Raw genomic sequence first — 13,330 nt, 5'->3', positions numbered from 1 at the left:
GTGAAGGAGTTGTTGGTCCCACTGCCCCAAAAATAAAATTGAGCCCTGGCTGGCGTCACTCAGTGGTTTGAGTGTCAGCCTGCGCACCAGAGGGTCACAGGTTCGATTCCCGTCAAGGGCACGTACCTGAGTTGCAGGTCCAATCCCCACCCCAGTCGGGTTGGGTGTGAGAGGCAACCAGTCAGTGTGTCTCTGTCACATCAATCTTTCTCTCTCCCTCCCTCCCACCCCACTCCCTTCCACTCTCTCTAGAAATCAATGGAAAAAATACCCTCAGTCCTCAGGTGAGGGTTAAAGTAATAAGAAGATTAAATTGAAATCACAGAGCAAGTGGTGTGGCCGACTTACTCCATCTTCCCCAGCAGGATTGTTCCATTTGCGATAAACCCTGAACGGAACTGGTTTGGTCCTTGAGGCCCGTGTCCTGGAGTTTGGGGCTCGTCTGGAAAGGGAGCCGCACGCCTGCGTCTAAGCTATTCCTGTGGTTGTGGCTTTTTCAGAAAAATGACGACTTTGTCATCAAAGGCTTTTAAAATGTATTAGTTATTATTTGCTTTAGTCTCTCTTCCTAGTGGTGCAATTCGAGTCTTTTTCTTCATTTGTGATGACTGACTTATGTTCTTTTAAATGTTTACCCATTCCTTTAATCCTTTTATTGTTTAGGCTCTTCTTCCAGGTTTTTGTTGGTTTGTTTGTTTTGTTTTGTTGTTGGCATGTTCTTATACATCTTAACTTTCCTTTTCCAACCTTTTGATCTTGGAGTCTCCCATAGCAAGGTGGGAAGAACCCCCTCTCTGAGGCTGGCCCCGTTGCAAGGGCCCGGACACTTCTTTATTCCAGTTGAGACTTTGCCTTTTGAACATGGAGCTCTAACCCTGCCTAGCCAGTGGTGCTGACAGGGCGGGTGTCCACCTTAGGATGAGAAGGAAAAGAACTGAATGACCGTCTTGTTGCTAAAGGCTTTCATGAATTCTAGAGTGGCAGTTTTAAGCTGAAATAAAGGCATATACACACACACAGAAACACGCGCACACACTTCTTCCAGGACACAAACCCTCCTTGCTGTAGGATTTTTAAAGAAATACTTAAACTCACAAAGTGCTCTGTGGAGCATTCATAATAGGAAGAAGTTTGCATTCAGTATCTCTTTTGGTCCAGAGATGTTTTCTGAAATGACCTCATCCCTACACTTTCAGATGCCTCGAGTTTCTGCTTCAAAATGACGCCAACCCATCTCTCCGGGACAAGGAAGGTTACAATAGCATCCACTACGCGGCTGCCTACGGCCACAGGCAGTGTCTGGAATTGGTGAGTCGCTTTGCCTTGTCTTGTTTTCTCTGACACACACACACACACACACACACACACACACACACACATGCATCCAGACCAGACAGTGCTGGTCTTAATGCCTCAGCAAAGGGCCTGACTACCTAGGTAAGTCCTCCTAGAAACCACCTTGAAGATGTTCTGTGGTAAGTGATTCAGTTGTTTAACTGGATCATGTGAGATCTCTTTGTTCCTTTTCTGTCCATCCTAATCTTAGAAATGGCTGACAATGAACTCTTTTCTACATTAACTTGGGCCGAGAATGTAAGACCTGTGTACGGACACAGTTTGTATTTTAAAGATCATTTGGACGTATCAGATAAGCTCAGTATATGTTTCTGGAGGCGCACGTAGCACCCACATATTCAGGAGAATTGTTGTAAGATAATTTACATAATCATGAGGCATGTGGGCTTGTTACAGTCCAATGTGTAGTCTAGGGAAAGATATTGGCAAGGGTACAAAAAATCAGAATGTACTGGAATTCCCAAACCACCAGAAATTTCAAACCTGTCGTGATCAGAGAACACTTTGGGGTTTGGAGTCTGAAATGCCTCTGCTGGTATAGGTCAAAAGAGACACAAACTCACATGCTCACAGGAACCAGAAATGTAAAGTAAAGGAGTGAAGTAAGCCCAGGTGTGCAATAGGGAGTGGTGGGGATTGTGGCAGCTAGAGAGCACATGCTCTGTCTAAAGCAGTGGTTCTCAACCTTCTGGCCCTTCAAATACAGTTCCTCATGTTGTGACCCAACCATAAAATTATTTTCGTTGCTACTTCATAACTGTAATGTTGCTACTGTTATGAATCATCATGTAAATATCTGATATGCAGGATGGTCTTAGGCGACCCCTGTGAAAGGGTCGTTCGACCGCCAAAGGGGTCGCGACCCACAGGTTGAGAACCGCTGGTCTAAAGGGAGAAACAGCGAGTCAGCCCCAGCCCACGGAGACCAGGTGGGAATGCATACCTGGGGTTGCCAGACTTCAGCGTGTCTCTCGTATGTGAAATTGGCTGCTTAGAAAACCCTGGGTGGACTAGGAAGAAGAGATGTGGATTTGTGGCTGGATTCTCTCTGCTGGCCACCACCGGCCATCTCCAGAGCATCCCCCTCATTCAGCTTCACCAGGATACACGGGCCATCCAACCTCCCCACCTCTGGTCTAATGAGAGGTGTCGCCTTTGGGGACTGGACTCCCAGCTCTTGTCCATGTTTCTTTAAAAGCAGAAGTCCCACTGTCAGAGCCATTGAGAGGTGTCCAGTGTCCGGGGGAACCTTGCACAGTTGCACAGCGATTGAGAGAGGCAGGAGGCAGAAAGCGGGAGAGCAGCCGTGCCCGCGCCCGTGGGGAAGTGACTCAGTGATGCCCCGGCTTGTTCCTTTCCCTTCGGCTTTGCTGCTGGTTTCAGGCGGTTCCAATAGGGTCGTTCTTACTATTACACACAGTTATGCAGGTTCACAAAGGTCCCCCAGTTTGGAAAGAAGAGGGTGATTGTTCTAGTGGGCTTTTTGGTGTGGCATTTCCTGGTGAATGGTGCCTGCCTTCCTAATCCTGGAATACTTCCGAGCCTTCTTTCCTGTGGTTCTTGTGAATGCTAAAGATGTCCCCGTTTGACCTTGGGGGTGGCATTTCCCCTCTAGTTTTGATTGCATTCTGGTTCTTCCAGTTCCGGTGGCTGCATAACAAATCACCCCAAAGTTAGTGGCTTCACACAACAGTCATCATGTATGTGCGGTCCCTGTTTCTGTCCATCTGGAACTCAGGAGTGGCCTCGCTGAGTGGTTCTAGTAAAGGTGTCCTGTGAGATCAAGTCAGACCGTGGCTGCTTTCCATTGGTTTTCCCGATGAAAACCATGCCGTAATCGGACGTCAAAACTTTTATTACGAAGTTTGTTGTTGCAGTCTTAATAACTTGTGCTGGTGTGTTGTTGTTTTTTTTAAAGAATAGTTTATTGATTTTTAGAGAGAGAAGGCGGGAGAGAGAAAGGGAAATACAGATGTGAGAGTGGTATTTCTGCACCACCTCCCCTATTACCCCCCTATCAGGGATCGAGCGTGCAGCCAGGGCAGGTGTCCTGACCGGGAATTGAACCAGTGACCTTTTGGCGTGCGGAAGGATGCCCAAACAACTGAGCCACACCAGCCAGGGCAACTTGTGCTGTTTTAAAGAATGCTCCTGTAACACTTTCTCTCTATGTAAATAATCGATTGCACATTATTTTTATCTGTCAGGAAACCAGCTCAGGGCCCTTATGTCTGTTAGCCAGTGACCAGGGTTTCTGTCCACCAGAGGCTTCACAAGTTCTGTTTGCTCATGAAAGTACCCCTCTGATTCGATGGCACTTGCTCTGTGTGATTCACAAAGAGATGACAATTCCTGGCCATTACAAGACATTCAAACATCAGGTGTCAGGGGGACGAGGGTGGGGGTGAGAGGTGGGGTAGTAATTGATCTCAATTTGCACTGTCAGCTGAAAAGGACCAGATTAGCAACATAAATTGGTAGAAATGTCACCGTTGTTTGCTTTCAGAAAAGAACCCCAACGGGTCATTTATAACAGGGATGGGAGAGAAATTCTCTCCCTTTGTCCTGAATTATTATGGTTATGCAGAAAGTTCCGTGTATTTCCACTGTGAAATGCACCCTAAAATTCCTCCTGGGCAGTTCCAATAAGCAAGGATCCTGAGCAGGATGTAAGCAACCTTGCACCCTGCACCCTCCTGTTCAAAACAAAACAGCCCTGGGCTCTCCCCTGGGAGTGGCCTCGGAGAGCCCGACCACCGACCACCGACCACCGTGGGTGTCTGCTCCCACCCCTGGCCCATCCATGGTGGGGATTTGGGGGAGGGTAGGACCAGCACCAGTGGTATTTGTTGTGTGTTCATCACATGCCAGGAATTTTGCATACATTATGCCATTTAATTGTTTTTCCGTTTTCTTGAGGAATACTTGATATACAGCCCTGTATCCATTTAAGAGATAGCCTAACGACTTGACTTACATATATTGTGAAATGATTAACAGCAAGTTGAGTTAGCATTCATTACCTTCTATAGATTCTTTTCCCTAGTGAGAAGAAGAAGGCTGTTCTTGAAGCAAGCAGTGGGTTTTTTGAGGAGCACCTTTTCTAGTTCCTCTCTCTCTCTCTCTCTGTCTCTGTCTCTCTCTTTCTCTCTCTCTCTCCCTCAGACCACAATACCCTGATATTCCTTAAAACTCCCATTTCCTTGGGTCCCAGACATTAGGGAAGCAAACCAATGGGCCCGTGTGCACTAGAAGGTGCGTTTCTGAGACTCATCGCTGCCATGCCGGCCTTCTCCCTCATCTCAGCACACAAACACCCCAGCCCTCCCAGGGCTCATACGTCTAACAGTTTGGTTCTGACTCTGCGCTGGGTGCCAGAATAATGCCAGTGAAAGGCATGTTTGAGCCTCTGAGCAGGCATTATGCCGGGAGACTTTCTGTATGTCGTGTTCCCTCGCCCATGGTTCTGGCCTCCGGAAAGGACACAGAGGAGGAATGAATGTTGTGGCCTCTGGGCGTGTCCGGCCAGGCCAGGCCTCTGTGCTGCAGGCGGTGGATAGGACCGAACAGGGTGCTGGCCATCAGAGCAGCTGATTCGCGAGGTTGGTACAGTGTGTCTTCTGCCGCTCTTCCCACTTCGCGGAGCAATTCCTGTGATCACGCACATCATTAAATGCGGGCCATTAACTTTGATGCACATGTTATTTGACTCTGACATTTCACTCGGTGTGTTCGTCCCGTCTGTGATCCGAGGCTGAGCATTTGTAAACCCTACTTCGTGTTCAGTCTATTTTGCTATCATCGAAAAGGAGCAGAAATGATTTTTTGTTCTTTTCACTCTATTTTCCTAATATAAACATATGTCGAATTTGTTCCATAAGCACAAACCTTCTAGAAAGGAGTACGAACCCTTTGGCCTCAACAGAGGAGCTCAGGTTCAGAGTTCTGCCAAGTCAGCCTACTCAGGCAGCGTTCTCGGCTGGACTTGGCCAAAGAGGTGCAAGCAAAAATCTGCCCCCAGACGCATGCCAAGGGCTGTGATCAGTTACATGCGATTGAGCTCAAAATATCAAGGCAGCAAGGAGGAGCCTGGCTACCACAGCAGCTTGTCTGAATAAAACTTACGTTTCAGGGGAAGAAGGGGGTTAAAGAAGAGCTTGGTGCCTCCCTTCTCCTTGGTCTGGAATGCACTCTCTTTCTAAAAAATATATTTTTTATTAGTGATAGTATTACAGATGAGTCCCATTTTTCCTCTTTCCCCCCTCCTCCCAGCCCCTCCCCTCTCCTCCCCTCCCCTCAGGTCTTCACTCTTACTGATTCGGAAGAGAACGATTGGAGAATCATGCCTCTACTTGGAGTCTGTGTGTTTATATGGGCATACTGAATTTCCTTAACAATACTAAAGAGTTGTCTGTGACAGCAAGATTTTTGTGGTTTGTTATACTGAGATGGAAAAATGTATGGGCCAATATAATGACATAAATCGCCTACAGAAACTTAGAGGGATTGTTTGAAAACTCGAAGCTTCTGAACCAATTCAGCCCAAGACGTTGCCATGCCAAGTCTCTGGGAATTTGGCTGCTCCCCCCCCCCCCCCGGCCTTCTCCCCTGTTCCGAGCCAACTTGAATTTCAACTGCGAGAGTGTGTGGGGGTGACAGACGCCCCTGCATGTGTATTCTAGGAGTTTCTGAGATTCTCTGAAGATAGACTGAAGGCCACTATATTTTGGGCCACTGAACACTGAAATTATGCTACTCCCAAGTAAACCACTGTGTGTTTCGGGTGGTCCCTGTGTTTATCAGAGGCCTTTAAGAAACCTTCACCGCCTGGCTCTGTAGCAGAGGTGCTTATATTAGCAATGTCTGCTTAAGCGTTTCGAGGCGAAGAACGCAGAGAATCGAAGAGTTTAAAGAAGAAGAGCTACTAAGTAGTCATCTGCAGACAAGAAGGTGAAACATCAGCAAACCTGAATCCCAGCCCCAAACAAGTGTTTGCTGGCTCTCTCCTGTCCCCGGAGGTACGGCTAAGAGAAGGGGTTGGGGTGTCTGTGACCTCCCAGCAGGCAGACCGCCAGTGAGCAGTGGGAACCTCAACAATGCTGGGCTTGCGTTTGCTTCTAGTTAGTTCAGTTGAAACATGAAATCTCATGGGCAACAGGCACAGAAGAAGTAGCCTGGTGAAGGCGATCGGACCTGCTATAGGGAAAAGGAGAGTAAAGTTCTGGCTCACCCCATGACTTGCTAGTTCAAAACCAAGTCGCACACTTAAGAGTCTCAGTTTTAGGAAAGATTGATGCCAAGTTCCAAAGGAAAATGAACTATTATCCTCTAAATGTACATGAATTTAAGGATCAGCTTTATCAGACAGACGGTTCTAGTGATGCCAAGCCCATAAAGTCAAACATTGTTGAACAAGTGAAATACACTTGGGAGTGATTACATTGGACTTAGTGATACAACTTAAGTGCTGTTTTATAGATGCACCTGTTCCAGTGACGGTCCTGCTTGTCAGGAAGGTATTTCAGAGAAGACGCAGGTGAGAGAGGAAATGAAAATTTAAACTCTGTGACTTGGCTTTTTCTTTAAATTTGATTACTTCCCAGCACAAACTCATTTTATTGCAATCTTCCCTCCATTTTTCCCTTTTTCAATATATAAAGACCCATACTGATGTCTCAAACTGGTATGAAGAAATCCACAACATTAAAACCACACACTCACGTCCACTCACCTTTCTGTCATGTCTCTCAGTGGATAGTGGGCACTGAGGCAGTCAGAGAAGAGGCGTTATTCCTCCTGATACGTAGCTTCTAGGGACTCGGCGATAAAGGAGGAATGTTTCTTAAACAAACGTAGTTTAAAAGTTAGCCTAAAAAAGTGACTCTGCCTCCCTCCCTCTCCTCCCTCCCTCCCTCCCTCCCTTCCTCCCTCCCTTCCACTCAGCTACAGCCTCATTAGGCAGGCTGAGCAGGGCAGACCTCATCTCTTAAAAGAATCAATTCCTTAAACAAAACAAAACCCTAATTCTCTTTCCAGGCCTTTTCTCACGGGGGAGAAGTTTAACAACCATGCCTATTTTTAATAAAGTCATAACAATGAACATTTATGGCAAGCAGGTTGGGCTAGGCCCCATGCCGGCATCATCTCATTTAATTCTCCCAGCAACACTAGGACATAACTCCTCTTTTACCCAGACTTCACGTGTGAGTATTCTAAATACCGAGAGATGGAGTAACTTGCCCTGGGTCATGCAGCTGGTGTGATGCAGAACCAGGACTCAAACCCGTGTTTGTCTGACTCACTTCACAGTCCAAGCTTTGAACCGCTGTGCTCGGGAGGACGGGCAAACTCCAGACTTTGAGGGACAAATCAATCCCAGAACCTCTGAATTCCACATCAGCCAAGACTGTGACAGCCAACTGAGGCACCACTGAGACGAGCAGTACTTTATTAAAATATTTTTAACATTGATTTCAGAGAGGAAGGGAGAGGGAGAGAGAGAAACATCAAGGATGAGAGGGAATCGTTGATCGGCTGCCTCCTGTACGCCCCCTCCCCCCCAATTGAGGAATGGAGCCCGCAATCCAGGCATGTGCCCTGACCAGGAATCGAACCATGACCTCCTGGTTCACAGGTCAATGCGCAACCCCTGAGCCACACCGGCCGGGCAAGACAGGCAGTGTTTAGGCTTCAGTTAAGGGAAGCAGGAGAGCCTTGGACAATGCCAGTGACAGTATGTCTGTGTCATCCATCTCTTTGGCGAGCCTCGTCTCGACTAGCAGTCTGCCTTGTCTTTTTCCGTCAGGAGAGTGGACCCACCTCATAGCATCAGCCACCCAGCGACGGGGAAAAGGACCCCAGTACCGCTCTCGAGTACACCCCCGGCTTGCACTCAGGGGCACGGAGCCTGGGCTTTGGCACATGCTTTATCAAAGCGCTCTTGAACCCACCTTCCCTCTGGAATCTCTGCTCAGTATCTTTGTTAGCAGCTGCCTGATGGTAACAGCTGCCAGGGAGGACCACTTCCAGCCAGAGAGGGTGGGGAGGGGGGTGTTGGGTGGAGGAGTGCCTTCCCAGCAGGATTGTTCCTCCAAAGATACTTATCTTTGGCAGCTGCCACGGACACATCGCTGGTGAGGTCAGGACCGGGTCCCCATCCTGACCACTTCCCTTCTTGATCCGCATTCGGTAACGGAAAGTGTAGAGGCCCAAGCTTTTGTAGTCGGAATAAGAGCTCACATACACACCTGTGCCTTCGGGTCGTGGGGTTCTGTCTGATTCAAAGAACAAAGAGCCTTTCTAAGATCCCCAAGGAGCGGGAAGAGGCTCGGCCATCTGTAACCGCTGACGGGGGTGTTTGGAAAAACCAAATCCCTCCGCAATAACTGAGATCGATTTTTCCTGTATGAGCAGTCCCTATCACCTGAGTGGTAACATCACTGCCTTTAAATGCTGTGGGCCACTCAGCACTTGGAAAGGAAATTTTGTTAATATTAGACAATAAAATATACTTGGTCACTGGGAAGCAATTTAATGTAGGGTGACAACTTCATAGCATTTTTCCCCTAGGAAGAATTGATAGTTTCCCAAACACATGTTTTATTTCACACACACATACACTTACTTTTTTAATTACATAAAGATTTTTCAGTTTGTAGCAACCTTCTTTGGGTCTCAAATTCCTCATGCTGAAAAGAGACAAACTGTAGTAGAAATAACCCAAAGCAATCATTTCAGACACGCCTATGTTTTTGGTGTCGTTCTCTCAAAATATATTTTTAAAAGTGAGAGGAATATTACAACAAAGATGATACTTAATATTTCCTGTGTACGGACTGGTCTTGGCAGTTGGTGAGGCTGGCGATCAGGGTCAGCGTGGGAGCTCTTGCAGGCTCATACACTGTATTAGTCCTTATCAGGCAGGTGAGTTGTATGAGCAGGAACATCCTTTGTGAAGTTACAGTGAAAAGTCCAACTACTAGGAGGGCCAGGGATTGATGTCATTTGCCACAGCTACGTTCCCTTCCAAACAGGAGACTCAATTTTATAAACTGAATGAAGATCAGAAGTTTGCTTCCTGAGTGAAGAATTAAAATCAAAGGAATTGAGTAAACGTCAATGAGCTCACGCTCTAGTGACCTAAGGTTTCCTCTCCTACGAAGGCCTTGTGCTTTGCAGTCAGAATACCCTTGGCGACCTGCCCAGGCGTTCTCTCCCTGAGACAGACTGTTTCTCCTGGACCCCATGGACACCAAGCTGGTTGTCTACTGGGACAACTTCTATGTGACTTCTCTTACATCAGCTACCTCTAGGGTGGCTACTTGCTGGACACAGAGTAAATTATAGGGCAACGTGTGGCTATATCTATCTATATTGGCTATCTATCCATATCTATATCATATATCTATACATCTATATCTATATCATCTATTGGCTCAAAATGTCATTCATATTTTCTAGTTCTCTGTAGGATAATAATAGTATAATAACTATCCCCAAATTATTTCTCTGGCCCTGTCCCCGCCTATTCTGCCAAAACTTTGGCTTTAATTTCTTCTGAAGGGGTCTGTCGTGTTTCCCATGCACTGTATGCAGTTCTCTCGGCTACAGAGGACACTCACTATTTTCCTCCCCTGTTCTCACTTGCTGTGGTGGTATCTCCGGTTATTAACAACCACAAATCTGTTAGGTCACAAGTGTCTAGTGGAGATGCTGCCCTCCTTGCTGCCCCCCAGTGGCAGTGCAGAGGCTGCCAGGCTGTGCCCAGTGTGTGGAGTCTGCGCTCACCTCCTCCCACTGTGCCACTGACCATCCTTGGTGTCCATACCATGTGGTGTGGTTGGGAGTTGAAGAACCGGGATCGTCAGGCTGGATTGAGATGCCAGCACTGCCACCACCTACCTGCAAGGTTTTCACAGCGTTTCCTTCACTTCTGTAAGCCTCCATATCTTCCCTAATCTGTCAGGTAGGGATCGGCTTGTTCTGAGGGATAATGGGGCGATGTAAGGAAAGTGTGCGGCATGGGGCTGGCCTAGGATAGGTACAAGTAGAAGCTATTGTTATGACTGTATTTCATGTATCTTAACCAATATCCCTTATGTCCTGGGCACGGTGCTCTATGCCAGGTCTGAAAAGATGGAGAAGTTCCCGTATCAGGGAGCTTGCTGTCCAGTGATGGGAATCAGCGTGTAAACAAATAACTATAATAAAGGACCACAGTTGCCCTGTTAGGGTTCTGGATTTCTCTTATTCATACCCTTCATCATCCAAGATAAAATAGGATGCCCCAGAAGAGAGGTACAGGTGCCGTGCTGAGAGAGCTAAGGGGACAGAACGTCTCATTCTGGGCTCTGTGGTTAATGAGATTTCCTGGCACTCGTCAGCGTGATGCGTTTACCGTTTGTCTCTTTGGAGTCCTGTTTTCATCACCCAACATCGTGGAACAGTAGACCGGACCTGAGATGGATGGAATGAGGGAGCATGCACGTGGATGTGTGGACTTGATTTGATAAATTGACCAACATCTCGTTTTCGGTAGAGCGGAGAAGCTGTCTTCATGACGCTCTCTTTCTCTGTAACTGACACAGTACATTGGGGTCAAGGAAAGTGGATGCGTCTCTCAGCCCGTGCTCCCGAATCCCATCGCCATCTGGGATCAGCCATTCATCAAAGATGAAACGCGAGGCAGGCCCATGTCGGAACACATGCGTGTCAGTCTTGCCCATCTGCTTTAAATTTGCTTAAACTAGTAACAGCTTTCTTTACCCACTTCTTGAATCTGTGCTGATTCTTTTAATGTTCATCAGCCAAAAATAGCGGACGGTGCTTACTTAGCTCGTGTTTCAGAACGCCACAAGACTCGCTGTAATCGAACCGGTAGAAAAAAATGTTAAAGCTGTATATTTTCTTGTGTGGCTAGAATCACTAACATGCTATTGATACTTAGAGCAGGAATTTATACTCTAATTTAACATTAAAAATGGTGTCTGGCGAGACCTATGTTGGTTTGCATGCATTTTGTGGGGACGAAGAGCAGGTAAGCAGAATGCCTTCCCGAAGCAGGATACTCCTCTGTTGCATCATTATTTTTGTATTCAAACCTATTATCTCCTTTGTTCTCTTTTTGTGCATTTTAAAAATCATATTGCCACGTCCCTCGGCTTCTAAATTGCTCTCAGCCTAGACCTAAATAAGACATCTCTGGCCCTAGGCAGATAGACTTTCCTTGTTCTGAGGCAAAGAGTAAATTAACATGATGATAATAAAACTCAGGGTAATTTGGGAATATCATTTCGATGAAAATGATAGCTGATTAAAAGAGGTAACTGTTAAACTTAAGAATTGCTCTCAGAAGTCACCATGGAAACATGAGACCAGTATTATTGTGTCTTTTTTCTTTTTTTTCTGGTAATACACAAAGAAGATATGCTCAGCAAGAAGAATTGATCCAGTGTAACACCTGTGACCCTGAATATTTTACAGGGTTGACTACCTGTCACCATTTTAACGTGCCTGCCACTTAATGCAATCGAGGGTTTTGTAGTGCAAGAACCTCTACTGAAGTAGCTCTCCGAGGAGGACTTCTGTTGATGGATGTGTGGGTAATGGGAAGGGGATGGAATACATTTTGAATGTGAAGCCTGGGAGACCTGCTGCCTTTCTGTCTTAGATGCCAACTGATAGTGGTGATTAGGCCCCAGAGTTATAGAAAGACTCTAATAATCAAAGCCTTTGTAGACACTATTTTATTAATGAACTAATAAAGCCCTTGAAGGTGAAAAATTAAGCCAATTGACATAAAATCTAGACTTCTTTAAATTTCATTAAAATTATTTACTATTTCTTTTTTTAATTCTTCTTTTTTTAAATATATTTTTATTGATTTGAGAGGAAGGTAGAGGGAGGGAGAGATAGACACATCAGTGATGAAAGAGGATAATTGATTAGCTGCCTCCTGCACACCCCACACTGGGGATCGAGCCCATACCCAGGGCATGTGCCTTGACCAGGAATTGAAGCATGACCTCCTGGTTCATAGGTCAATGCTCAATAACTGAGCCATGCCAGCCGGGCTATTTATTATTTCTTTTCGTCTTGTACATTGCCAGGATATAAGGATACGTTTACTATGGAAAACAGAATTTGAGGAGTCTTTTGATAAACTAGTTATTGAGTAACATGCTGACATGTTACCCATTAGTGATATATTATACAGCCAGCTCTATAAGTAGGTCATACTGGGTGAGATTTTGGTCTGATTAGCATCTCTGAGTGATTATTTACACATTTCCAGCATAAGTACTCAATGTCAATATTTAAAGGATAGCAGTATAGGTAGAACTGGATTATAATTAGGGAATGAAATAGACAGAAGGGGAATAAGGACCCTATTTCAGGCCCTTTCTGATTGTAAAAATAATATGTGCTGTAGAAAGTTTGGAAAATCATGGAAATATTCAAAGAAAATTGAATTGCCGATAACCTCACCATCCACAGATCACGCCTGTTTAAATTTTGATCTATTTCCTTATGGTCTTTCCCCCAATGTCTGCAGATACATGCATGGCTGTGTGTTTTTGTCAGAGTAGGTGTTTAACTACCTCAAGGTCTTCTGAGCAATAATAACAAAATAGGAAATCATTTTTTAAAAGGAATTAATTTGGATTCTTCTTCAGGAGTAGGGCAGTCAGGCATCAGTTTCATTTAGACCCCAGCACTAAGACTATCTGATGTAGAATTTGGCCAAGGAGACAAATGGGGGCCATCTGGTCTTAATCCCCCCCCGCCAGCCGAGCTGAGCAGCTCACCTTCTCCCCAGTCTTCACTTCCTGTGCTATTTGGCAGGGCTGTGCACACCCTGGCATGATTTCCAAAACAAATGCCTGCTTCTTAAGTCTGCGTATAATTAATAACTCCCGGCAGGACATGCGTCTTCTGTAGGTTTGGAATCCTGCCTAATTTCCTCTCAGATAAG

The 13,330-nt window shown here is 45.9% G+C and overlaps 1 protein-coding gene across 6 annotated transcripts in view; it reads left to right on the top strand.

Moving 5' to 3' along the window:
- ANKRD44 (ankyrin repeat domain 44) overlaps window positions 1–13,330 on the top strand; it is a 229,537-nt gene that overhangs the window by 165,139 nt on the left and 51,068 nt on the right. For all 6 annotated transcript variants that reach the window (XM_059702637.1, XM_059702635.1, XM_059702634.1 and 3 more), the window contains exon 16: window positions 1,197–1,308. In XM_059702637.1, coding sequence (XP_059558620.1) covers window positions 1,197–1,308 — 112 coding nt within the window. The remainder of the gene's footprint in view (window positions 1–1,196; window positions 1,309–13,330) is intronic.

This window comes from Myotis daubentonii, chromosome 7, assembly GCF_963259705.1.
Source record: "Myotis daubentonii chromosome 7, mMyoDau2.1, whole genome shotgun sequence".
Taxonomy (NCBI): Eukaryota; Metazoa; Chordata; class Mammalia; order Chiroptera; family Vespertilionidae; genus Myotis; species Myotis daubentonii.
Note: the sequence above shows the minus strand (reverse complement) of the source record. Positions and strands in the feature narration are given on the sequence as shown.